Raw genomic sequence first — 24881 nt, 5'->3', positions numbered from 1 at the left:
CAAGCTCTTGTGACTAGCCCTCTAGTTTTTCATTGCAAATTCTCGAAGTATTTTGAGTAATTCTGGTACTATTTTGCTCAAATTTGAATTTGTTAGACAGCATGGCCTTTTATTTTATTTTATTTATATACTGCCCCTTTAGTGCGAGCATTACTCTGGGTGTTTACTTTCACACCCACAAAACCCCTTTTGGCAAGCCTGAACACTTTATTTCTAGAAGCAAAAACTACTAAGCTGAGACTGTCGTACTTTGAACACATCTTGAGCAGATGACTCACTGAAGACAGGAATGCTGGGAAGAGGTAAAGGTGGCAGAAAAATAAGAAGATAGAATATGAGATGAATTGATTTAGTGAAAGAAGCCATGGTGTTTGCAAGACTGGAGCAGGACTGTTAAAGGTGGGCTGTTTTGAATACTGCTAATTCATAGACTTCCCAGACATTGGAAGTGACTCAGTGTCACATAACAACACCACAACATAGCCTTTTACATAATGGAGAACTGTGAAACTAATTGATCATTCTCCAGAAGTGGTTGTAGTGATCGTAGCATTCAATGTTTCCATTAAAGACTGATTGACAGGAAATCACAAAAGTGTCCGAGAATTATATTTGGTCCATTGATCTGTTAGGAAAAAAGTAGAGGCTTGCTTTCTGGATAGTCAGTTGATTGAGAGAACACATTTGGGCCAACATCAGAGGACTAGTTTAAAAAAACACTATATTAATTAATCCAAGAAATATGCAAGATTGTTGTGTGTGACTTGGAAAATTATGATACTCACTCTGATTTTCCTGACCCCTATTTTATATGTGTGTGTGTGTGTGTGTGTGTGTGTGTGTGTGTGTGTGTGTGTGTGTGTGTGTGTGTGTACTGCCAGCAGCAATTTAAAAATTTGATTCAAATGTAAACATTCTTTTTTTAAAAAAAATTTGTTTTGAAAAGCATTGATTTTTTAAATTCTCGGTGTTGAAGAAAGGACGTACAATTAATGTAGTTACTTGTAAGAAGTTTTTTGAGGGTCAACAAGCTTCTCTAACAAAGTTACATTTAAAAAATAACATCAAAATCAGCCAAATTTAAATTGTGTATTATGTATTTCCCTCTTCCCTTCAGAATTCATGCATATGTTTTATGCCATTTTGCATTTATTCAGTCTGTTTTGGTGTTGTCCCGTCTTTTTTCCTTTTCTTATTAGATATCTGTACTCTTTTGTTATGCATTTGACACCTTATTGTGAAAATGTTTGTTGGTACCCTGGTAAAGTGTTGAAGTAATTCAAGTTCTTGCTGAGCTGTGAAACCTGATACATGATCTTGAGTGTTCAGTAACATTCATTCAACAGTTAATGGGAAGTCCTAAATTTAAATATATATAGTTCATCATTCATGCATGAGCTTATAGCATGAGAGCAGATGGCTGAAATAAGCAGAATGGACAAGAGCAGTTGCTTAGTTTATGTTACATTGAGTGAAGTTTAGAAGGACTAAGAGCTGTATGGACAAGGTGTATTCTATGAAGAGTAGTTTGAAGTTGAAGTAGTTGCTTTCTGTAGGTATGCTGGAAGAGAATTTAAGTAGAGATGGACATCAACCTTGGTTCAGAGGTTTGTGCTGGTTCGCCAGCACAGCATCACAGGTGCAGTGTGTTCCCTCTCCCCCTGGGCAGCTCCCCAACTCAGCAGCTGGCATATGCTGCTTTTCTTTTCTTCACACATTCTTCCAGTTGCAGCAGGAGCACAGACCTCCTCTTCACCTCCTCCAGCAGCTGCCCACTGAAAGCAGCAGTGATGGAATCCCTTTTCTGCCTCGTCTGAGTGGGTGGCTGCTGGAGGAGATGGAGAAAGGAAGTCCATGCTCCTACTGTCACTGGACAATTGTGCAAAGAGCAGGAGAAAAGTAGTGCACACTGGCTGGTGATTGGAGGAGCCGGCTAAGAGGGGGAAGGGAATGCGCAGCACGAACGTTCAAACCAAGGCTTGTGCCCATCCCTAAATTTGAGATATAATAAATAATCTGTAGGGTCTGAAGGAAGTTGGAACTTTTTTAGAACTGATAGTGATGGTAACAGCTGGAGGTTCAAGGGATGTGTGCAGGACTGTATCTTATATAACTTGAACTAATATATTTTAAATTACATATCTTACCCTCCACTTCTGGAGTTTTATAGAAAAATGTTGTATATATAGTTATTTAAACACTCCTTTTCTCCTCTCCTCCTGTCTTCCCTTTTTTGTTCTCTTGGGTGGTCTTCCTAACTTAAAAGTTCATTCTCTCTGCTTTGGATGAGCAACCTTGAAAGCTTACTGGTTAATCATCTTCACTTTCCACATAATCTGCATACATTTGCATAATTACTGTGCGTGTGTTTGGAATTTGCATTGGAATTAAGTAGAGCATGTTCTTCTGTGATGTCTCAATGGTGAACATTAGTAATGCTCGTTAACATAGGACACTTCTGTGAAATAGAACACTTTGGTTCCCATCCAGTAAACAAACGTCTCTTATGATTAATTGTTTAGATATTTCCTTTAGTTTACAGAATGCTTTGTAGCCTCTAGTTCATCTGTGTTGTCATCAGTCTTGAGAGAACTAGGTGATTAGTTTTCCCATTCCAGAGGCAGTGAGAGAGAGAGAGAGATTGAAGCAGCTTGTTCTTTCCAGTGAGTCCATGGTCCTGATCTTCCCTGCTCAAGTCCAGCATTTGAATGGCCCTCCATGCCAATGCTCACAGAAATCATAGAATTGGAAAATGCAAAAGTCCTTTCATTGAAAGTAGCATGCTACAGTGTTCTAATAATTTCACATAGCGGTTGTTGTGGGTTTTTCGGGCTTCTTGGCCGTGTTCTGAAAGTGGTTCTTCCTAACGTTTCGCCAGTCTCTGTGGCTGGCATCTTCAGAGGACAGCAAACTGTGCTGTCCTCTGAAGATGCCGGCCACAGAGACTGGCGAAACGTTAGGAAGAACCACTTTCAGAACACGGCCAAGAAGCCCGAAAAACCCACAACAACCATTAGATCCCGGCCGTGAAAGCCTTCGCGAATACAATTTCACATAGCCTTTGCAGATATATCTCATCATTACATCAAAATAAAGTAAAATCCGTGGAATGGTTTAGAAAAACTAAGCAAGGAAAACAAAGGGAACCAGCAATAGATCTTTATAGTCCTTTTAAAGATTATATAAACATTCAGCAACTTCTAGAGGGATTTAAAAAAGAGAAACAAAGATGGAAATGCTTGCTTGATTTGAGTTACTTTTTAAGACTTGGGGCACAGAAAATAACCTCCTGCATATATATTAATTGAGCTTTGTCTAAGCCCCTCAAAGTGAGAATAAGAAAAAGGTACCATGTCTTCTAGGACTTTGAAATTTTCACTTCAGATATGTTGGAACAGGTGCTGCACTATAAATCAGTTTCCCTTTCTGTCGCCCAAGCCCTCATTCATAGCTACTATAGAATGAAACCATTGGTTTCACACGTGCTCTGTTCTATGCAAATTATTTTGGGTTTCTTTCTAAAGTTCAGTTTTCTTTTCAAAATTTAACCTTTTCAGTGGGGGCACACCAGAGCCTACTATGAATTGCTTCCTTCTGTGTTACAGGCCCGCTCCCTGATGGATGGGAACAAGCCATGACCCAGGATGGAGAAATTTACTACATAAACCATAAGAACAAGACCACATCTTGGCTAGATCCAAGACTTGACCCACGCTTTGGTAAAAGTTCCTCTCACTTAAGACTTTTTTTCTTTTTTTACATAAGACACTTATGTACTGAAGTAAACATAACCATTTAAGTCAGTGTCCTATAGCTAAAATATTGGCTAAATATTTCAAATCAACTTGAGATATTCACTCATCAGCTTAACGTAGTGTCTCAAGCTAGATCCGGATTTAGATGTACTTTGAGCAGACCCACTGTAATCAGTGGGATTACATTAACAGTATGTGCTTTCAAGTTGATTGTGACTTACAGGGACCTTCCTGGGTTTTCTAGATACAAAGTACTCAGATGTGATTTACCATTCCTTCCTTTTGATGGCATTGTGGGACCATAGAGCTTATCAAAACTGTATAGGCTGGCTTTTCTGCTAAGAGACACAATGGAGAATCAAATGCCCAAACATTAGCTCTGAAACCCTCTCAGATATCCAATCAGCTGGCATAATATTAGTCATGACTTAAAAGCCCTATTGATTTCATTGGGTCTTCTCTAAGTTTGACTAAATCTGGGTTCACCCCATTATCTCTTGTGCCCCTGCCTACTTCTACTAATAGCAGATAGTCCTATCTTCAGATATCTGGTGATGTTTCTCCTCGAATACCTCTTCCCTTTGGCCTCATGGCCTTCTGGTTATTAGCTGCCATTCCTTCCTTCTCTTAGATTCATATTCTTCAGATTACTGTAGTAAGATTTAGTAATTGTATAGTGCTGGGAAGTTTTACCTACATTGTCAACTGTTGAAATAATCTTGTATGGGTAAATCAATATTTCTATTCCATGTAGGGGGGCTAGAATATTCAATGATAGTTTGCCTAAAAGCACCTAGTAAGTTTTGGCCAGAAGGAAATTTGGACTAGAAGTTTTCAAATCCAGGGTGCAAATTCTAAACATTAGTGCTATGCTAGGTCTGTGTTCTGAAGAAACATCTGATGAGCATTCTTAATCTTATTTCTGTACTTTATCTTTCCTTCAGCTGTATTTTAGTACTGTACCTCTTCCACTAAGACCCTTCTCTACACCCCTGACCTCATTCCTTCTGCCAAGTCAGGACATGACTTTCTTCTCCTTTGGATGATTTCCCATTTCTTGCTCAGAAACTACAGTGGTAGCACATTTGGCTGACCCTTCTTTTCCATAGCTAGGATGATTGTGACTATTCTCCAACTTTACAGTAGGTCAATAGTTTGCATTCAAGCATAAGTTGCAAATAATAGCTGAGTAGTACCAATATTCAGGATATTATAGAAGCATGCCTGTTTAGTACTGTGAATCTTTGCTCCATTTGGCGAATCCCATAAAAATATAATTACACTGGAATAGCTCCCACATTTTAACTAGGTATTCTAAATCTTTTACTCCAATGTGCCATAATAATGTGTACAATAGATCCTTGACAAATCGAAATTGATTTAAAAAACTGGAAACATAAACTGGTTTATAACAAAAAAAAGTTTGTCTCTAGTGTAGTATTTGTTGCAAATCTAGCAACCACTGATGCTTTTTCTGTGTGAAGTAAATGTGAGAAATTCAAACACACCCCATTGCTGTGAATGGTGGTTTCACAGCCGTAGGGTATATTGAAACATGACCCTGACGAATAAATGAATTTTTACTAGGGCTGCCATTAAATTATGGCTGTGATTTTTGGCAGCTACCCTGTTTCCCCTAAAATAAGACCTGAAAATAAGCCCTAATATGATTTTTCAAGATGCTCATAATATAAGCCCTACACCAAAAATAAGCCCCAGTTAAGTGAAACCCTGTCCTCCACCATAGTGCAGCAACCAGAAAAAGATGACATAACTCTATTTGAATAAATCTAGATTGTTGTACATGAAAAAAAATCCCCTGAAAATAAGCCCTAATGCATTTTCGGAGCAAAAATTAATACTGTGTAAGACCCTATCTTATTTTCGGGGAAACACAGTAGTTTACACAGGTAATTCAGAACTGAACTTCATCCTTTTGGTTTCCTTTTCTTTCTTTGCATAAAATTTATTGGAAAGTCAATTTTGGAATAAGTTTCAAAATAAAAACAGATGCTTAAATAGAAGTAACAGTTTTTGGAGTCACTCTTGGTAATGGATGAGTGATTTGAAGATTTTCTTAGTTTAACTTGCAATGAAATCCCTATATAAGTTTATTTAGAAGTGCAGTCTGTGTTCACTGAGGCTAATAAATTTAGAATTGCATTCAAAATTCATGCTAGTAGATAAGTACATGTTTTTGTTTTTCTGTGAAATATTGACTGAAATTGTGTAGTAAGTCACATGAAAGTAGGCCCATTGAATCAGTGGGGATTTGGTGGCTCAATTCCTCTGTGAGTGGAATTTGATTCTAGTCAAAATAGCTGCTCCATGAAATTTTGCATGGTTGTCTATAATTTTAAATGATTGTGTGAATCGGTGCAGATTTCTTACATCGTTTTTTTTGGCTAGTAAGGAGAAAATGAATAAAAATGGATGTCTCTATGTAGGATCTTTAGTATACTGTGCTGCTAGGTTCAAGGAGTTCTCTGAAGGCATGCAGTGCTGCTGCGTTGTTAAAGCCAAGCAAGGTTCTGCCTGGACACAGTGGTTTCATAGGAGGCTGCCTGAAAACATTAAAGAAACTGCACTGAGTTTCTTGACCAAGATGAGGCAGTCACCATAAGTAAACAATGATTGACTTTTCAAAAATTAGTATATGAATGTCTGTGTAGATAGAAATATTTAGCAACATGGTTATTGGCGCGAAAGCAGAACACTGTGGCTTCCAAACGTCAGTTTTCTTGGCTTTATTGCAGTTATGTAAAAATAATGTGTGGATCATTGAGCAGGTCAGTCAGACTGGTGTACAAAATACTTTGAAGATTTACTGGGGTTTTGACATATTAACAGATTTAGGCCTTTGGGGAGGGGGAGATATTTAAGTCCACAAATAATAGAATGCACATCACTGGAAGATGCATTGTTTCATCAGCAGCCTCTCTGCTAATATTTGTATTACTGTTTAAACTTTAAAGACAATGTGAGACTCCTACAAATAATTAGTAATAGTAACCCTTTAAAAGTCCTCTGTTTGCAGATGGAGAAAAAGGATGTAGATTGCAAACAAGCAAGAGGACTCAAGAGTAATTTAGCCAGTGAGACACCACACCAGTACCTGAACTGCAGCCTAACTGTAGCAGTCAACGAAAGCAAAGCATTACTGCTGGGGTGCATGGATGGTGCAGTACCCTTGCTTTAGTAGTATGAAATGCTTCTACCAAATCAGATTACCAAAATGCCTATTAAATATATTTACTTCATTATTTATAGGCTGCCTTTCTCCAGTAAGGAGACTCAGAGTGGCTCACTTTATTAAAAAGAATTTAAAACATAATGAATTCTACATTAAAAATAATTAAACTATAAAGCTGATTAAAATAACCTTTGCATGATTAAAAACATGTAAAACGTTTAAAACTATCTTAACAAAAAAAAGCGGCATTCAAGTAGTCAGTCTTGATTGTTAAAGGCTTGTTGCCTGAAAAGGTGGGTTTTCAGCTGTTGGTGGAAGGATAAAAGGAAGGGCCCCACCTGATCTCCTAAGGGAGACCATTCCATAACCTGGGAGCAGAAAAAGCCCTATCTCCTGTCCCCATCAACCATCTCTGCGCTGGCAATGGGACCGAGAGGAGGACCTCCTCTGATGGTCTTAAGTGCCAAGAAGGCTCATAGGGAGAGATACGGTCCTTCAAATTAGAGGTGCTACATAGATATAGTGGGAACTGGAACAAAATTTTGCAGTGTGATCTGTGTCCCTAATCAGAATGTCCTTCTTAGAAATCTAGCTAACGTAGGAACCTTGCAGTGGTGTGTTCAAGACTTGAAGGAGAGAGGAATTTTCAGGAACATGGAAGAAGAAAAGGAACACCTGCTTTTTCTTTTCCCTTCCTGAAAGTTTCCTGTGCTGTTGAAGTCAGATGCAAGGCGGCTTGACAGTCCCACACCTCATTAACTTAAATTTCTTATGGCACAACTGGACAGGTTTCTCTAGAGTGATAAAACCCATTCAGACCCATTCTTTTTTTTAAAAAGCCTTGTGACAGCTCTATACTCTCAACCACCTGGCTCAGAATTGTACAAAATGTTAATATCAAACAGCCCCTTATGAGAGCATTGTATATTTACTTCCCTGTCAAGGAAGAATCAGCATACAAATGGGGCTGCTTGATACCTTGAGAATTTTTTTATGGGGGGACTATAGCAGTTCTAAACATAAATGTTATTACGATCTAACTCATGAGGTGAATTTTATTTATATGTGGTGATTCTGTAATATGGAAGAATGGTTAATTTGGATAAATGTTAGGAATACAATACTGAAATTCAAATGAAAACCTAATTTGTATGTTTAAATTACTTTAAGAAGGCAAGCATGTAATTAAGAAGTCTACAACAAGGGCTATTTATGCAATGCTTTGATGTACTGTTGGACTTTAATAATACCTATTGTTTACAGAAATTTTGGGATGTAAGCACATTGGCTAAAATTACTTCTTTTCAGAAATGAAGTCTCTGTGTATGTAGGGATTTGGCCTCTACTTTGTTAGAAGATGATTACTTGAAGTTTTTGAGATTAATTTTTATTACAGCTGGCGTTTCAAAAATATTAATTAGAATAATGCTGTTGTTGATTCAAATTCTTATGCGATAGGGATTATTCTTTCATATTCCATAATAATTGAGATATATAACTGAATACATAGGTCTACAGAGGAACTCTTAATGTCAGAACCACCTTTCATGCAAGGGGTGTGTGCTTTGTAATGAAAACAATTTTAATTCCATGCCGAGTAACAAAAGCTTGAGATCTGTTTTAACTCTGTTCCTGGCTAATTAATAAATCAGTATTCACTAGAAATGCACAAGTCAAAAGACTGAAGACTTCATATGAAAATGGATCAGAAGGATGATCTTGCTCTTCCTTCTAATTTAATTTAAATTGTTTCTTTTAAAGTTAGTCCACCATATGTTGCACAGTGATGGCCTGGAAGGGAAAGGGGAGGAACAGCTCTTCCATATCCTGGAATCAGTCCTGTTTGGCCACCTGGAAGAAATTCTTTCCATGCTAATTGCTGTTTAGGCATACTGAATTGTTGCCTTCCTGTTGCCACACTAGGTGCTGGCCCTGAATATAAGTCAGTTTCAACAACTTATATCTTGCTCTTCAGCTAAAGAACTAAAGCTACAGGGAAAAAAATGTTAAAAGAGGAATGAAACAGAGTGGTAAAGTTCAAAATAAATTTAGTTGATATATAAAACATTATATGCAAATTGCAAGCTTCCTTGGAGTTACCGGTATGACCTGTCAACACCTTCAAAACTCCAGAAGGGCTTTGAAGGGCTGTTGTAGCATGAAGATAGATTCCTTTTTGTTGTAGCAAAACCGGCACCTTAAATACTAACAAATTTTATTTCATATAATCTTTTGTGAACTGCTGCCCTTTTCTTCAATTTAGAGCTGCCAGGTTAGCAGCATCTCCTGAGATTTAGCAGCCAAAACCTGAGACATAAAGGTAGACCCCTGTGACATCACAAGCACACAACCCACAGTTATTTTATGATAGTTCTAATAATTTTTTTAAAAAAATAGTCAAGTTAATTTGTTTTCATTTATAAGTATTCTTAGTATCCTTGTTTAGATTTTCTGTACACACACAGTTGCAGTTAATATTTCTTGAATAGCATATTAAATGAATTAACTAAGAAATAATTAGCTTATGGGCTTAAAGTCAGTAAAATATTTCAAAATGGTTCTTTGCAGAATTTCAGTATAACGTAATTTAAGAACTCAGAAGACTTATCCAGGTTTCTGCCTTGTGGCTTCTCTTTGAAACGGTGGTATATGCTTGCAGCTAAGGCCCCATTTTTACAGCAAAATCAGTAAAGTGTCAGCAGCAAAATCAGTAAAGTGTTAGAATGCTAGGTCAGACTAATCCTGAGTCCTCAACTCAGAATCAACTGATTGGGACATCAGCATGATGTGTCTGACCCACATTGTTCTAATATCCATGTATATGCAATTTTGTTGCATGTAAAAATCCAAAAACAAACAAACAAAAAACAAAACTAATTATGAAGGAATATATATAAGTTACTCAGTGTTTCATGAGCCATGATTCTGATTTCAGATTTACTTAGGGTAATGGGTGCTGGAGAAAGAGGTGTGGAGGAAGATGGAATGCAAAAATCTGAGCTGGCAATGAAAATGCTGGCTTTAGGCATGCAATGTTAGGTAGCCTTCTGTCGCTCGGAACTCCTCACTTCTCTCAGTGTTCTGTTTATACTAAAAAAATTCAGCTGTTGCAACAGAAAAGGAAAAGGAATTCTGAAAAGCTTCACCTCAGAGACAGAAAAAGAGGAAACAACAGCATTGAGGGAAATGATTGCCATCCACCCCACTCCCCAACGCATTTGCCTGTGTGTGCATATACAGTGGGGTCTTGACTTGAGAACTTAATCCGTATTGGAAGGCGGTTCTCAAGTCAAAAAGTTCTCAGGTCAAATCTGCATTTCCCATAGGAATGCATTGAAAACCATTTGATCCGTATCTGCTCTTTTCCATCTATAGAAACTAATGGGAAGCTGCTATTCTGCCTTCGACCACTAGAGGGGGATATTTTGTTTCTTTTTTCTTAGGTCAAGAAAGGTTCAGGGAAGGCAGGGAAAATACAGTCCAGGCAGTACAGGACCAGGCAGTCCGAAGACTGCCTCCCAATCCACTCTCTAAACGCTGGGAGGAGTGAGGAAGCAGACAGGCACCCTTTTCACTGGCCAACAGTTAACTGAAAGTTCAAATTTTGCTCTTTCCCTGCCTGCCACGTGGTTTTTTTCAGTTTGTAACTCAAATCTAAGTATGTAAGTCAAGTCAATATTTTCCTATGAGAGCGGTTCTTAAGTCAAAATGTTCTTAACTCGAGCCGTTCTTAAGTCAAGACCCCACTGTAAATGGCAACTCCTACCAGCTTCTGCCCAGGAGTAGATCCCACATAAAGACTGCCTGAAATGATAACCCAGGTCTTTAAGGAAGAAGAAAGGGATTGCATGTTTTTAACAGTGTTATTACATGCCTTTGTTCAGAAGTCCTGGAAAGAACTTGTCTCCAGGTAGTCAAATCTCAATAGTGGTTTGGAGCTCCTGCTGGAACAAAGGCTTTCTTCACCTCCTCTGTCTTGTCTTTACCAGGCTGGCAACTCTGTGTGTGTGTGTGTGTGTGCGTGTGTGTGTGTGTGTGTGTGTGTTTGTGTGTTTGTGTGTGTGTGTGTGTGTGTGTGAGAGAGAGAGAGAGAGAGAGAGGAGGTGACCAGCAGCTCTTGCTTTTGCAGCTAAGTACCGTCTAAACAGTAGTTGCACAGCACATTTCTTCCTATTGCTTTTAGAGCTTTGATACCTAAAATTAAAAGTCACCAGGCAGGAGTATCACCTCCCTTCCCTGTCCCAGAGATTTAAACCATTTACCAAAAGAACTGGAGAACCAGTTGAGTTCCCCAAGTCTTAGCAAAAACAAGGGAGCTGGGAATCCTACTCTGAATCAATTCTCTGCATCAGCTTTTCTGCAGCGAGCTGTAGACTGAACTCGCCTCTGGAAATGTCCGTCTGTTTTTTAAATGGTGCTTCTCAAGTGTCACCCTAGGCTTTTTTTGTGTGTGGGGGCGGGGAGAAGTTGTGTTTGGATGGAGTAGAGGAGCCCACTTTTCCTGGGCAAAAGTTAGTAAACGGCGAAGGATCACATCTCCTTATTTTACTCTGATCACTTCTGTTGATGATCTGAGAAGAAACATTTTTGTTTTGCACTTTTTCACCACCCAAGCAATAACTGCCTCTCCTCCTCTTTATACCCTTATTTGTGAGAGTCTAAAGGCTGTCTGGAATGAAGATCTAGAACAAAGGTCAGAAGCTGGAAATATCTGAGTTCTGGAAGACGACATTCTTGTTGATGTAGCTATTATTGTCTATGCGACAACTAACAGTGTCTCCTCACTCCAAGGGATTCAGCTCCTTGTTTTAAGCAGTCCATGGTTTCCCAAGAGGCTAGCAGCTGCATTAGTTAAGCTTGACTGCCTCTGTATCAGAAAAGAGGGAGATACATAAAACAGTTTTTTGTGTTTTTTTAAACTGCATAGTTTCCCTTTTTGGGCCCACTCTGTATGCCTGGTCAAGACAAGCTTGAGTAAATGCCAGAAATCTTTTTATTATTATTATTATTATTATTATTTTGTGGTTGGACTTTTAATATATTCCAGGCCTTTTCAGTCAAAAAGAGCCCAACTGGAGGGGGCAGGAGAAGAGAAACTCAAGCATGTGGGCTTCTCTGCCCTCTGGAGGGGGCAGAAGGGAGGAGGGTTCTTGGAAACCTGAAGTTATACACGGCAGTAATGGTTGGGTTTCAGCTGTCCAGTAACCCTTTGGTGAATTTTATTTACAAAACCAAGAGAAAATTAAAAATAAAGATGACAAAAATGTTGTGGCACCTTAAAGACTTAACTGCTATACAGTATTTTAATGTAAGCTTTCGTGGACAAGTCTGCTTCTTCAGACAATTACTTTATTTTCAGGTAATGTCTGAGGGTATGGACTTGGTCCGTGAAACTTCCCATTAAAATAGAGTTGCTAGACTGAGAGGACTCTAATTACAGGAAGCCAGATTTCGGTTGAATATCAGGAAAAATGTCCTAACTGTTAGAGCAGTACAGCAGTGGAACTAATTATCTCAAGAGGTGATGATGCTCCAACACTGGAGGCATTCAAGAGAAGCTTGGACAACCACCTGACAGGTACCTTTTGATTTGAGTAAGGGGATGGACTCGACGGTCTCATAAGCAGCTTCCAACTTTATAATTATATGATTCTATATCCGCAGCCTTTGCAGATGACCAGGTGTTAACAGAATGTGTAGGTCTAGTAGAATTTTAGAATGAAAACAAATGTGGCAATAACTTCTGTATGTAAAAAGATGTGGCTTCTGTACTCTGTATGTAATATAATCAGAAACAGAGTGTTAACAGTTTTAGAAACAGAGTTCAGATGCAGCACTTGGACTTAAAAAAATAACAAAATAAGCACAGTCTCAAATATAGATGCAGTTACATTCCATCATTATCATCATGCACTTTTATTGCTCATCATTATTGCTCATCATTATTGGTGCATACCAGTGGACCAAAGGATCAAGCCCAAAAATTAGGAATCAAGTCCTAACAATTGTTGGGGAGTTGGCATGTTTGCAAAATCGTAGATTTGAAGATTTCAGGAAACAAATGAACAGCTGTTGGCAATTGTTTAAAATTGATAATTGTCAATGAAAAATTCTATATTTACAAATTATAAACTGCCACTTCATGTTGGTGCATTGTGCTGATGCTGCAAAGTTAAACAGCTTACTCATAAATTCTGTTATGCCTTCTTTGTGGAGAATACAAGGGGACCAGTTCTTAACTGAATTATGCAAACACTGAAAGCCTTATGTAAAAGAAGTAAACATTCCAGGGACCTGCCCACATTTGCTCAGCATTTTCAAATCAGATGCTGTATTAAATAATGAAATTGCCCAGTGATGAGTGGATTTGAGGGTTACACATTTGAGTATGTATAGAAGATGACACCCTCTTCAGCATCATGTTAATTCTTCATGGGTATGGCAGTGTTTTGGGCAAACATTCAATTATGTCATCTCCAATTGGAATTCTGAAGTAATTTTAGGAATACCCTTAGCAGGTTGATGAATATATCATTTGCCGTACAGTTTTCAGTACTGTGAAGCCCAAACCTCTTTGATGACAATCAGTTTGCCTTTAGAGATTGAATTTTGGCTTCAGACCTTTAGTGTCTATAGAAAGAGAATGCTTTGTTCCCTATCTGAACAAACAGACCCTGTCCTCGTATGTATAGTTGCATGAAAGTAAGGCCCACAACATACTGGGCCTTGATTTTAAGTAAATGTATTTGCTATGAGCATACTGTAATTTTGCTTAAAATGCTTGCCTGTTTCAAGAAGGTTCTAACTATGTGTTTTTAAAGTCCTGCTTCCCTCTCCTCTTGTTCCAAATCCCTCTCTTTCCTTCTAAATCCCTCTCTTTCCTCTGTGAAACAAAGACTTGTTTGTTCCTTGTCTGCCTGTGAGGTCTTCGCTGCATGGCCCATGTGTGGGTGCAGAGCCCTGTATTTAAATGCTTCCCTGATACCCGTGAAAGCAAAGAACAGGAAGCTGTTAAATCCAGGCTGTGGCAGATAAAGGAAGTTATTTTTCCCTTTTTCCATCTTCTTAATTTAGATAGTGTTTAGAAATGAGCTGTGTTTAGAGATCATTAGAAGGCTGTCTTGTGCCTCTGAAGTGGCTCTATAGGTACATGAAAACAAGGGTGTTCCCTGTGAAGAATGTATAGCTGTGTGTGTGGCTTTTGCTATGAGGCATCCCTCTTCCCTCTCCACCAACTTTAATTAGTCATGGATTCTGTTGCCCCTGCCCCCAACTCCACAAGTGTTGCTTGCTAAGCTAAATATTCAATTTAAGATCACAAACAAATACATGTCTCCAAGGGCTGCATATACTCAGGCAGGCCATTTAAGAGAGACTTAATACTGTGGAAAAGCCCTTCATTTTCCTCCTTGTCACCTTCCAGACTGATAAATATCAGACATAATATTTAATATGTCACATTAAAAACCACTATTCTGCTTTTCTGAAAAACTTTATATTTTCTTATAGACCTGGTAGTCCTCTCACTCTCCAGGTTTTTTTTTTAAAGAAAAACAAAGTACCACAGTGTAGAACAATTCTTGTGCCACTCCTCTGTGCTTTTATATTTTTTTTCTGAGACGATTCTGGAGCAATTGTCCTCATAAATGTTAATCATATTGTGCATCTCAGTCCTGGCTGAAAACATGTTCAAGGAATTGAAAGTGTTGGTTATTTTTACACATGCCTATAAATAGCCTAGGTTTGATCTTCAGCCCAGTAGAGCTGGCTGATGGTTGTCTGTTTACAACTGAAATGGAAATTGGCACAATTTTTACATGAGCCTATATTTATCATAAATGTATTCTGTTTCGTTGACCCAGGAGCAGCCCACTTGGCTGAACCGTGTAATTGGAATAGCAGACTTGCTGCCCAAGTGTTTTGTTAGTTTTTAACTGACTCTTGAGAACTCTGGATGTAAACCAAATTGGGAAATGACCATCCCTGGGGAGGAGCTGTCACGTCACTGTCCTATTTTCCCTGTTCTCAGATGTCATTGTTAAGGATTCAGTTTGTTCACTCCTTCTATTTGACCACTCTATCATGACTGGAAGAATCATTGGGATCAGCAGTGGAATGAAAGTTGAATCTCTAAATATTTAGAAGGTCTAAATAAAGATAGCATGTGCAGGTCTGAACCATAGGTGAGCAAGTTTGGTAGGTCTAGGGATGTGTTTCCTCCCCTAAATGTCTCCAAGGGCCACACAAAAGTCCAAAATCTGTAAAGAACAAAACTAGAGTTGCCTGGAGACATTTGCTTTGTTCTTTGTTTTGGGTTGTTAAACATGGAGGGGGTGGTGACCTATTTAAAAGGTGAACCGTAGCTTCCAGAGGATTCCAGGAGCAGTAATGTGTTCTTTTGGCCAGGAAAGGTTTGGGGGATTTTGTTAGTTGGTGTTGCAGGCAGGGTTGGTTAGGGGAGGAGGAGTGGTAGATTTCATTTGGAATCCCATGGTCTAAACAGTCTTAAAGAATAATCTTCCCTAAATTTCAGAAGTTACTTGCTGAGCAGTATGTAGTATCTTTTTGTGAAACCTCCTGTATAGTTTGCTGGATTATGATCTATATTATATAATAATAGGACATTCCAATGCTGTGATGCCCTTTTGGTTAAAGTTCTTGAATGAATTGGTGCAACACAAAATTCAGACTCGATTCAGGGCAAGGTGATAAATGGGATTTGCCTTTATCCTAGCATTATCAACATTCAGCGAGAATTCATTTTTTAAAAAGTATACTGTATTTGTATTACAAACAGGTTCTTTGTCAGTTGCTTTCTTTCTAGCTTTTCACTTTCTTCTATTTTTCCTTTTCTGCTTCCACATACAGCTCATGGCATTTTCATGTAAGTTGCATAAGCTTTCTAATTACAATGATCCGTTAAAAAAATCAGCATCAGGTTTGGGGCATATAGGGATGTGGTTTTTTCGAATCATACACCATTGCACCACAAATGTACCCAAATCATGGAAGCTAAGCAGATCATGGAAGCTAAGCAGAATCAGGTCTGGTTACCATGTGAATGGGAGACAGCTAGGAAATACCAGGGGTCTCCAGATCGTTAGAAAACAACCCTTCCTCAACCACTGGAGACCTGCTCCCAGTCAGTGTAAGCTTCTTGTGTGATTGTAGAAACACCTGTATTCATTGTACCTGAAGGGCTCTGGTCATTAAGGAAGCATGTGGAACCTGCATGAGTTGAGGGGAGTGCCTGTCTCAAGGAGCAGAAATCTGGCATAACCAGGTTATTTCACCCTTTAATCAACCCACCCTTGAATCAGGGTTTTGATTTCCATTGAGAGATTACCTTGGTAACCCAGACTTCCCCTCTTCAGACTATCACACGTCTTTGTTATTTGTGGCAATAAGTTGGAGCTACTGTGGTCCCCTGCATGTGTGTAAGTTCTACATGCTTCCTTAACATCTGAACAGTGCTCTAGTGCAGTGGTTCTTAACCTTGGGTTACTCAGGTGTTTTTGAACTGCAACTCCCAGAAACCCCAGCCAGCACAGCTGGTGGTGAAGGCTTCTGGGAGTTGCAGTCCAAAAACACCTGAATAACCCAAGGTTAAGAACCACTACTCTAGTGAAACTGAGCGTGCTTGGATTACATGGAAGGCCAGGGCTCATTGGGAATCCTTACTTGCCTTGGGAAAACTGGTGTGTTGACTCTCACCTTCCACTTACAGCAGAATTAGGTCCAAGTTTGCTGTGGCCTAACAGGGACACAGTAGCAAGTCTGTATTATCTCCAAACATAGTTGCAGGATTTGTTTCTTGGTTTGTTACAGTGTTTCCCTGAAAATAAGACAGGGTCTTATATTAATTTTTGTTCCAAAAAAAGCAGTAGGGCTTATTTTCTGGGGATGTTTTATTTTTTTCATGTACAACAATCTACGTTCATTCAAATACAGTCATGTCATCTTCTGGTTGCTGTACAATGGTGGGCTTCACTTAACCAGGGCTTCTTTTGGGGGTAGGGCTTATATTACAAGCATTCTGAAAAATCATACTAGGGCTTATTTTCAGGGAAACAGGGTAGAAGGTTGTTCTAAAGTTGTTTGCAACTGTGTTCACCTATCACAACAAGTAAAGTATAGGTAAAAGCTACTCTAGTTTGCAGCCTCATTGTAGGAGTACTTCCCCCCCCCCCCGGAATTCACCCACAAAGTAAAATTCCAGCTTGTTGTAGCATGCAAACCCACCCATTGTTTTTCATTAGGTAGAATGTGTCTATTTATTGTGTGCTACCTTGATAGTTTATAAAGGCATTTTATGTATGTCAGAAATATAAAAATAATCTTGCTGCTTGGAAGTCAAGGGTTTCGGTAGCTTTAAAAATTATGTGATGTATCTTAAAGAGAATCCCAGTGCTGCATTCCAAAACCCAGTTATCCATGGGAATTTATACACATTTGTAAAGCCTGATGACTGACACAGTTTTGGCAGCAATTCTTTTCGTAGTTTTTGCAATTTAGAAAATATTGGAATGGGCTAGAGTGGTAGAAATCATTAAGTAAGAAAGAGCTACCTATTAGAAAACAGCCTGAATCCTTCCTAGACCCGTTTGAACTTTTCCTGGTAGTCAAGAGAGCTAGAGTCTTTATAAAGAATAATGAGGCAGATATTCTCGGTGAAATGTCAGGAACAGTCCTGGTGGCATGCAAGTAAAAATGAAGTATAGGCTTGAGATAGGTAACACCTCTACTGTGATTTCCAGCATTCTGAAGCTAAATAAACTGGTATTTTTTTATTTATCTAAGCCCTTATATGCCAACTCTACCATCAGAAGATGATCCACAAGATCAAAATGAAAGTTGCTAATGTTTGTGAAAATTGTGATACACTCCTTTTTGTTGTCTGCTTTTAAATGAGCTTTAAATGAGGTCTCTGAACTATGCCTTGTTATTTAAAATGCTTGCTGTGCTATTTGCATCCACAGCTATGAGTCAGAGAATCAGCCAAAGTGTTCCAGTGAAGCCACCTCCACTAGCCCCCCAGAGTCCACCTGGTGGCGTGCTGGGAAGTAACAACTCTAATCAGCAGCAGCAGATGAGACTGCAACAACTGCAGATGGAAAAAGAAAGGTTACGACTGAAACATCAAGAACTGCTTCGGCAGGTGAGGCCACAGGTTAGAAATGCATTTCCACTGTAATGCCGTCTGTTGTGTGTGCATGAATGGGTGGCATTATGCTCATCAACTTGTAGCTCTAGGAAGCATTGGCAGATTTGAGGAGGAGGGGCTACTTCTTCATTGTGATAAAGTTTGAGATTTGAGTGTTTTAAAGAATATTTTCCTTTTTGGACAAATTTCCCAACAATATACCACAGGTGTAAGCAAATGAATTTATCTCAGGAACTGTGACTCTTCATAATCTGTGTGTGCTTCCTTTGATCTCTGGTGCAAGGGCTGTTTCCTAATATTGGTGCCTTTTTTCATTGCTTCAAATTCAACTACATGGACAGCAATCTGTCAGGCTGCCTTGCAAAGTTAATGCTCTGCATGGATTTCTCTGCTCTTGCTGAATTGCCCATCTTCGCAATGGGGCAACCTTGTAAAATGAATCTAGCTTTGCCATATTTGAGCCTCTGATTCCTGTATACTTTCATGTACTCTTCATATGCTGTTTGTAAAAATAAGGCTGGTCCTCTCTAGGAGGTCATAATCTATCATTTTGTTTCCAACAATAGCTAGCCAGGTCCTTCTGAATGCTTGCAAGCAAGGTCTCAAAATACTGGCCATATTGCCTGTCTCCAGCATCTGGTATGCAGAGGTATAAAGACTTTGTACATGGACACTCATTTAGCTCTCTTGGTTTATAGCCATCAACAGACTATGTCCTCTGAATATTTTAAAATTCATCGAAAAAAATTGTCCATGCCACTGAAGCCAACGTCTATAAGCATATCATGTAGTCATTTGACAAAACCCAGATGAAATATTTGGTATCTCTCATTATGAACTCCGTGGCTATGTTCTTTTGGCCATGCTAGATATAAACTTGACAATACTTGTGCATGGTCAGTAAACAGATTTTTTTTTTGCTTTCTGATAACAGCTTTGAAGATTGTCACCAAATAAGTTTGCTAACCCTTTAATGAAGGATAAAGAGTGTAGTGAAGTGCATGTCAGTAAGCTATTTATATACACATCCCATTATGAACAAGTTTCTCCATGTGATTTACAAGAAAGAAAATGCATGGGAAATTCAATCATATTAGGCAGTCTTTGTTTTGTTGAGTATAATTTGTGAACTCATAACTTCTTTAAAAGTAAATAGAATAACTAAGTGTCTTTGCTTCAGTTTTAATTAATTTCTAAAACATTAATAAATTTTTCTAGGTGGTTCAAATATAGCTGATTTTCTGCTTTTTGCTTTTTTATAACCCTCAAGGCATGAACCCAAAGAGACAATGAAGCTTACTTTCTACTACTATCCCTCTCAATCAGTGCTTCCTGTCCTAGATCTGTTGCTAATTATTTATTAGTTCCTTGTTTCAAATCTCTGGCATCACTTCTGCAAAGGTTGTGGGGCATTGCAGATATCCTAACCTCTATGAGAGTATTCGGTTAAATATCTCCCTCTTTCTATTTGGGTGATGGGCCCTGCATCATAAAATATTTTCATGCTCTTGGAGATCATTTCCTTAGGCTTTTTGCCTTCATCACCTCTTGCTTTTTCTACCGTTATTCTGGAGTCTAACTCACTTTTATGTATTTAAGGAATATTTGTAGGGTAACCCCTTTGTTTGAATAGACTCATTGTGGGATGTGTCCCGCTTTTAAAAACTACTTACATTTGTCTGCAGACAGTTTTAAGGGCTTTTTTAGCTGAAATGTCTTGAGCTTTTCCTGTAACTGCTTTGCTATTAATCCTCAAAGAAATTCATACGCCAGCATGCTTTTAGATAAGGCTCCTAATTTTGGATTTCTTTTCTTCTTTGATAACTTCTTGACAAGTTGACTAACTTCAGGCCGGGCAGCATTGGCTACTCTGATGTCCCTTCTTTTTGTGCCCTATATGTTAAACCAACCTGTATTCATGTGCTCTGTAAGGACTCCTAAGCGTCTTGTTCCGTTATGCAGCAGCTTTTATCATCTCTTAACTACCTTACCCTTTGTCATCTTTGGCTGTCATGGAAATCTGCCTCTACAGAATGCTAAGAGGGTGATGTATGTGTCAAGTCCACCTTCCCATCCCAACACGAGCCACAAGAAAGTAATGTTTATCCATGTTATTTCTTTTACTCTTAGGCATTGCGGAATATCAATCCCAGCACAGCAAATTCTCCAAAACGTCAGGTAGGCGCCTAACAGATATTTCAGCAAGCTAAGAAGCATTTTTTAAAACTTAGATCAGCTACAAAAGGTGCTTGAGTGACATGAAGCTACTTGCATTTTCTAACTCCAGCCTGCCAATAATCCCAGCATGCTTGAAAAGAAAAAAGCTTTGTGAATCTCTAAAGTTTGTGTCTCCTGCTTTAAAGAATACACAGCTTAATGAGATGCATCTGCACTTGCTTTGTCCCCCATTCCCCACCCTGTGATGCAGTGGTTTTCAGAGGGCATGGGATGAGACCTTGCCACTCCTACAATGTACTAGTTGGCCCATTAAGACAAGGTTTCTTTTGTAACTTCAGGAGCATATTTTGTCCCAACGCTTTTCCACTTGGCTGAAACCTGACCTTCCCTCAGACTTGAAAACCTTCCTTCTCTAGCAGCATGAGAACCTCTTGTTGATCTACATGGCCATAGAGAATACTGCTGGAATTATCGTATCAGCAGAGCTTCATATCAAGATGGTTGAACATTTTGCTATTAATCAGTAGTGTAGTAAAATCAGGGCATTCCGGGTCAGTGCCCTGGAACCTCCTGAGTAGCAAGGACTGTAGCATCATCCACCATCACCTAAACCTTCCTTTTCTCTCTGAGCTTAGCTGAAATCCTCATAGCAGCTGGGAAAGAAATAGATTTTCCTGTGAGTATTATATTGTACAAACTGTTCGGATGCGATTTGGTTTTTAAGGGATGAAAAAGAGTCATTAGCTTCACTAAAGATCTGCTCCTCATTTGTGGATATTGACTGATCCGACCGCCTTCATTTTTGGAGTCTCCTGGAAAGGTGATGGCTGTGGGGGTGATAAGCCCTTGCACTTCCAAATTTACTTCTACATCATTACTTTTAAATAATTTTCTCATTTTCCAATTTATATAAAAAGAACTGTGTCTGGTTCAGTTAATATTTGATGTTCCAAATATTCAATGTTGTGGCCTTGTGACTTAGTTACTGAGTGGGAAAAAAGGTATCAAAGCCCAGAATCAGTTTTATATCTACGATGTTCCATAGGCTGCAAAGGAGATAAAGCGACACAACATTAGTCCATCACTTGCTTCAGTTATCCTGGAGATCCAGTATTTGCTTTCATCACTAGGTGAGACCTAGCTTGTTCTGCCTCCAAGCAATGGAGTATTTCTTTTGCTGTGTACTCTGCACAAATGGAATACACACTTAACCATTTGTGCTGTAAAATCCACTTTGCTAACTTCAAAGTTACATCTCATTCATTCTGTGTCCTTTTTTAAAAATAGAATTCTAGTAAGAAAACTTTAGCATCAGAGAAATGAAGTAGTAGAAATTGGGCACTTTTGGTAGCCTGATTGATAGCTGTGAGAAATCTATTAAGATTTTTAAAAAATCTTTGATACACTTTTGAAATGTGGCCACTAGAGCTTTTACAGAAATGCTGTTTCTGAACTCTCTATTATCAAAAGCTCTCAGCACCTTGCCATTACTTCCCTTTGTCAACACAACCAAAATAAAATGGGGGTGAATGTAGAATACTTGTGATAGATTACTGTTCAAAGAACAGAGGAGTGTTCCAAATTGACTATCTTTTCCCCTCCAAAGTTGTAGAGACCTTGGATTACAGAAAATCACTGCTCTTTCTTTCCTTCCTTCCTTATTGTGAATCATGGAATTCTATTTCACGCTATTTCCCATAAAGGCATCTTGATGCTGACCTCTCGTAGTTTTCTGTTTTTATTAAAGAAATTATCTTTTCAGTACTGGAGTTAGCTTTAGAGCTGGTTGAAGTGATCATGGTTTTCTCAGTATGCCTTTCATTTATGATTGGTACTGTTCCAAGTTGTTGTCTCCTAATCTGAATTTTTGTCTTCTATTGATTTATCATGTTGAGTTGGAAAAGAATAATAATAACTGTGTGCCATCAGATCAATTCAGATTTATGCTGATCCTTTCCAGGGTTTTCTATGTAAAGAGTACTCAGAAGTGGCTTAACATTCCCTTCTTTTGGTGGCACTGTGGGACTGTACAGCTTGCCCAAGGCCACACATGCTTACTCTGCTTCCTGAAAAGCACAATGAGGAATTGAGCTTTCAGTTCTTGGCTCCACAGAAAAGATATCTAATTCACAGAGATATCCAGCCAGCCAATAATTGTGTGCTGTCGAGTGAATTCTGACTTACTGCAACTCTTTTCAGGGGTTTCTAGGTAGAGAGTACTCAGAGGGGACTGTACAGCTTGCCCAAGGCACACAGACTGCCTTTTCTCCTTGGAGGCACAGTGGGGTTCTGCAGACTGTTACCAGACTCACTGACCTATTCAGCCAGCTGAGCCGGAAAATATTAGACCAAGATTTTTAAACTCCATGGGCCTTACTGTTGCTTCCGCCTCATCTCCCGGAGATCTGTAGTTCCGTTCCTTACCTTGCTGGAATTCTCATGTTGCATTCAAACGGATTGTAGAAAGGAACTTAGAAGTCACCTAGTGCAAATTCAGGCACTGATCTAAGACCTGCTAGAGAAAAAATGCCAGTTTATCTTACCTCTCAGCATGCTAGAAGCAAATAGCATGAATTAGCAAGCTATACAAAACTGAAATATTTTTTCAGCAAGCCAGTAGCAAGTTGTGGAAGAAGGTGAAATAATACTCTGACTTACTAGCCACTCCAGTCTGTAAAAACTTTCCAAACTATGTGTGGTAGTAATTTGAACATGTGTTCACTAAGTTCTTTCATGTACAGTATAAAGTACACATTTTTAACAGAAGCCTTCTGCATCAACATCTTTCATTCATGGAAGCTCAGAAGAGACTCACTAAACTTACATGAATGGTAACCCATTTGAATTGGTTAGTCTCTCAGTTTTTTCTAGCCCTATTGACCCCAGGTTGGTCTAAAACCTTCACTTCTTTATCTCAATGCTGCTTACATTTACTGGGTAATGTTTTTGCTGTTCACCCTTCCAGTTCTGGGCATGGTAAATTAAGAAAGATATTCAGAACCAACTTGCAATGACCCTGGTAGGGCTCTCGAGGTAAGTGAGATATTTTATCAATTCCTCCACTACCATCCCTGCTATACGATTCAAACCCAGGTCTCCTGAGTCTTAGGCTGATATTTTGGCCACTGTAGTACCACACTGGGCATTTCTACTGGTTGCTTATGGCACTACATCCATCTGTTTGTGCCTGGTACTGTGTTGAAAACCTTTAGCTCATTTCTTCTATTGGAAATATGGATGTATTGTGTGTTGCTAAATTTATGTTTAAAAACCAGGAAATTTAATCCTTTAAACTGAACCCTCTGGTTTATGAATGATTCAAAATAAGGAACCAGACCAACATTGCCTTCTAGTATCATGCCTGTATTGCTAGCAGGAAAAAGAGTTCCAACCTTTATATAGCAAAGTTGAGTCTGAATGTTGGCAACAGCAGTGTTAGCAATCAAGATCATGATTTAAATAACTAATCAGTAAGACTTGATTTAAATCATGATTTTTAAATCTAAAGACTCATTCTTGCTGGTTGTTATAATCGTTAATATTTGCAACCAAACAAAGATTTCATATTTAGAATAGTAATCTGTCAGATTATCAAAACAGCTACATCAGAACAGATTTTAGTGTAATACATTAATCACTCATATTTAGAGAAGTACTTAAATTATTTTATTTAAATAAAAAAAACATATAGCACAGATACGCATATATTTGCTTTAATATCAATGTGTTCATTTTTGTACGTAGAATTGCAGAACAACAATGGAATTAAAGTTTTTTTCCTGAACCTTGTTCATTTTGTACCATTTCTACTGTGAAAAGGTTATCTCAGCTTGGATAACTTGGATTAATTGAATTATTTCACCAAAAACGTAAATATTGCATGAATATACATACAGCTTCATGCTACATAATTTCTATTTCATGCTGGATAATCTATGAGCTATAATGTATCTTAAATAGAAAACTATTTTTAGATAGATTTTTCCTCCAGAAGCATTTCATTAAAATAAATTTGATTTAAATTTTAAAATATCCAATTCAAATTAAAAAATCTGATATTTTAATTTTTTTTTAATTATAAATTTTTATCCACCCTGAGAGGAATGTATTCAGAATAACATTCAGGCTTAATTTCTATTATGATGGCTTGTATTGTTTTCCCTCCTCCAAAGTACTTAGATACCAGCGACTACTAATTAACATTTAATATTATCCAAGTTTATTTGTTCAACGTCTTCGAAGAATATTTTTCTTAAATCTTGAAAAATAATGTTGTGGAACCTTTACATTTTAGATTTAATTGAAAAGATTCACTAAAGCATGCAAGTTCTCACCATTCCCTAGCTGTGATGCGTCTGCAAACATATCACTGATTCCAAAAGCTTTGCCAGTTTTTATTAGCTATACTGGATATAAGATTTCATATATCTATATTGCCAGTCCAATGTTGGCATCTTGTTCAATACAGTCTATTGATTATCTTCAAACAGTTCTTTAATGCATCCACCCACACTGTGTTTTTACCCTTGACATCAAATGACAAGAACATTCTTACTATCTATTAATAGCAGGCATTGTCCTTCTGTTAAGT

The 24881-nt window shown here is 38.4% G+C and overlaps 1 protein-coding gene across 4 annotated transcripts in view; it reads left to right on the top strand.

Annotated features, from left to right (window-relative positions):
- YAP1 (Yes1 associated transcriptional regulator) overlaps positions 1–24881 on the top strand; it is a 95794-nt gene that overhangs the window by 51467 nt on the left and 19446 nt on the right. For 2 of the 4 annotated variants that reach the window (XM_072993628.2, XM_078390100.1), the window contains 2 exons: positions 3606–3719; positions 17928–18106. In XM_072993628.2, the coding sequence (XP_072849729.2) occupies positions 3606–3719; positions 17928–18106 (293 nt within the window). Of the gene's footprint in view, positions 1–3605; positions 3720–17927; positions 18107–20242; positions 20291–24881 lie in introns of all 4 variants that reach the window. The other 2 variants (XM_078390099.1, XM_078390101.1) reach the window with 2 other exon arrangements.

The sequence above is a fragment of the Pogona vitticeps genome, chromosome 3, assembly GCF_051106095.1.
Source record: "Pogona vitticeps strain Pit_001003342236 chromosome 3, PviZW2.1, whole genome shotgun sequence".
NCBI lineage: Eukaryota > Metazoa > Chordata > Lepidosauria > Squamata > Agamidae > Pogona > Pogona vitticeps.
Note: the sequence above shows the minus strand (reverse complement) of the source record. Positions and strands in the feature narration are given on the sequence as shown.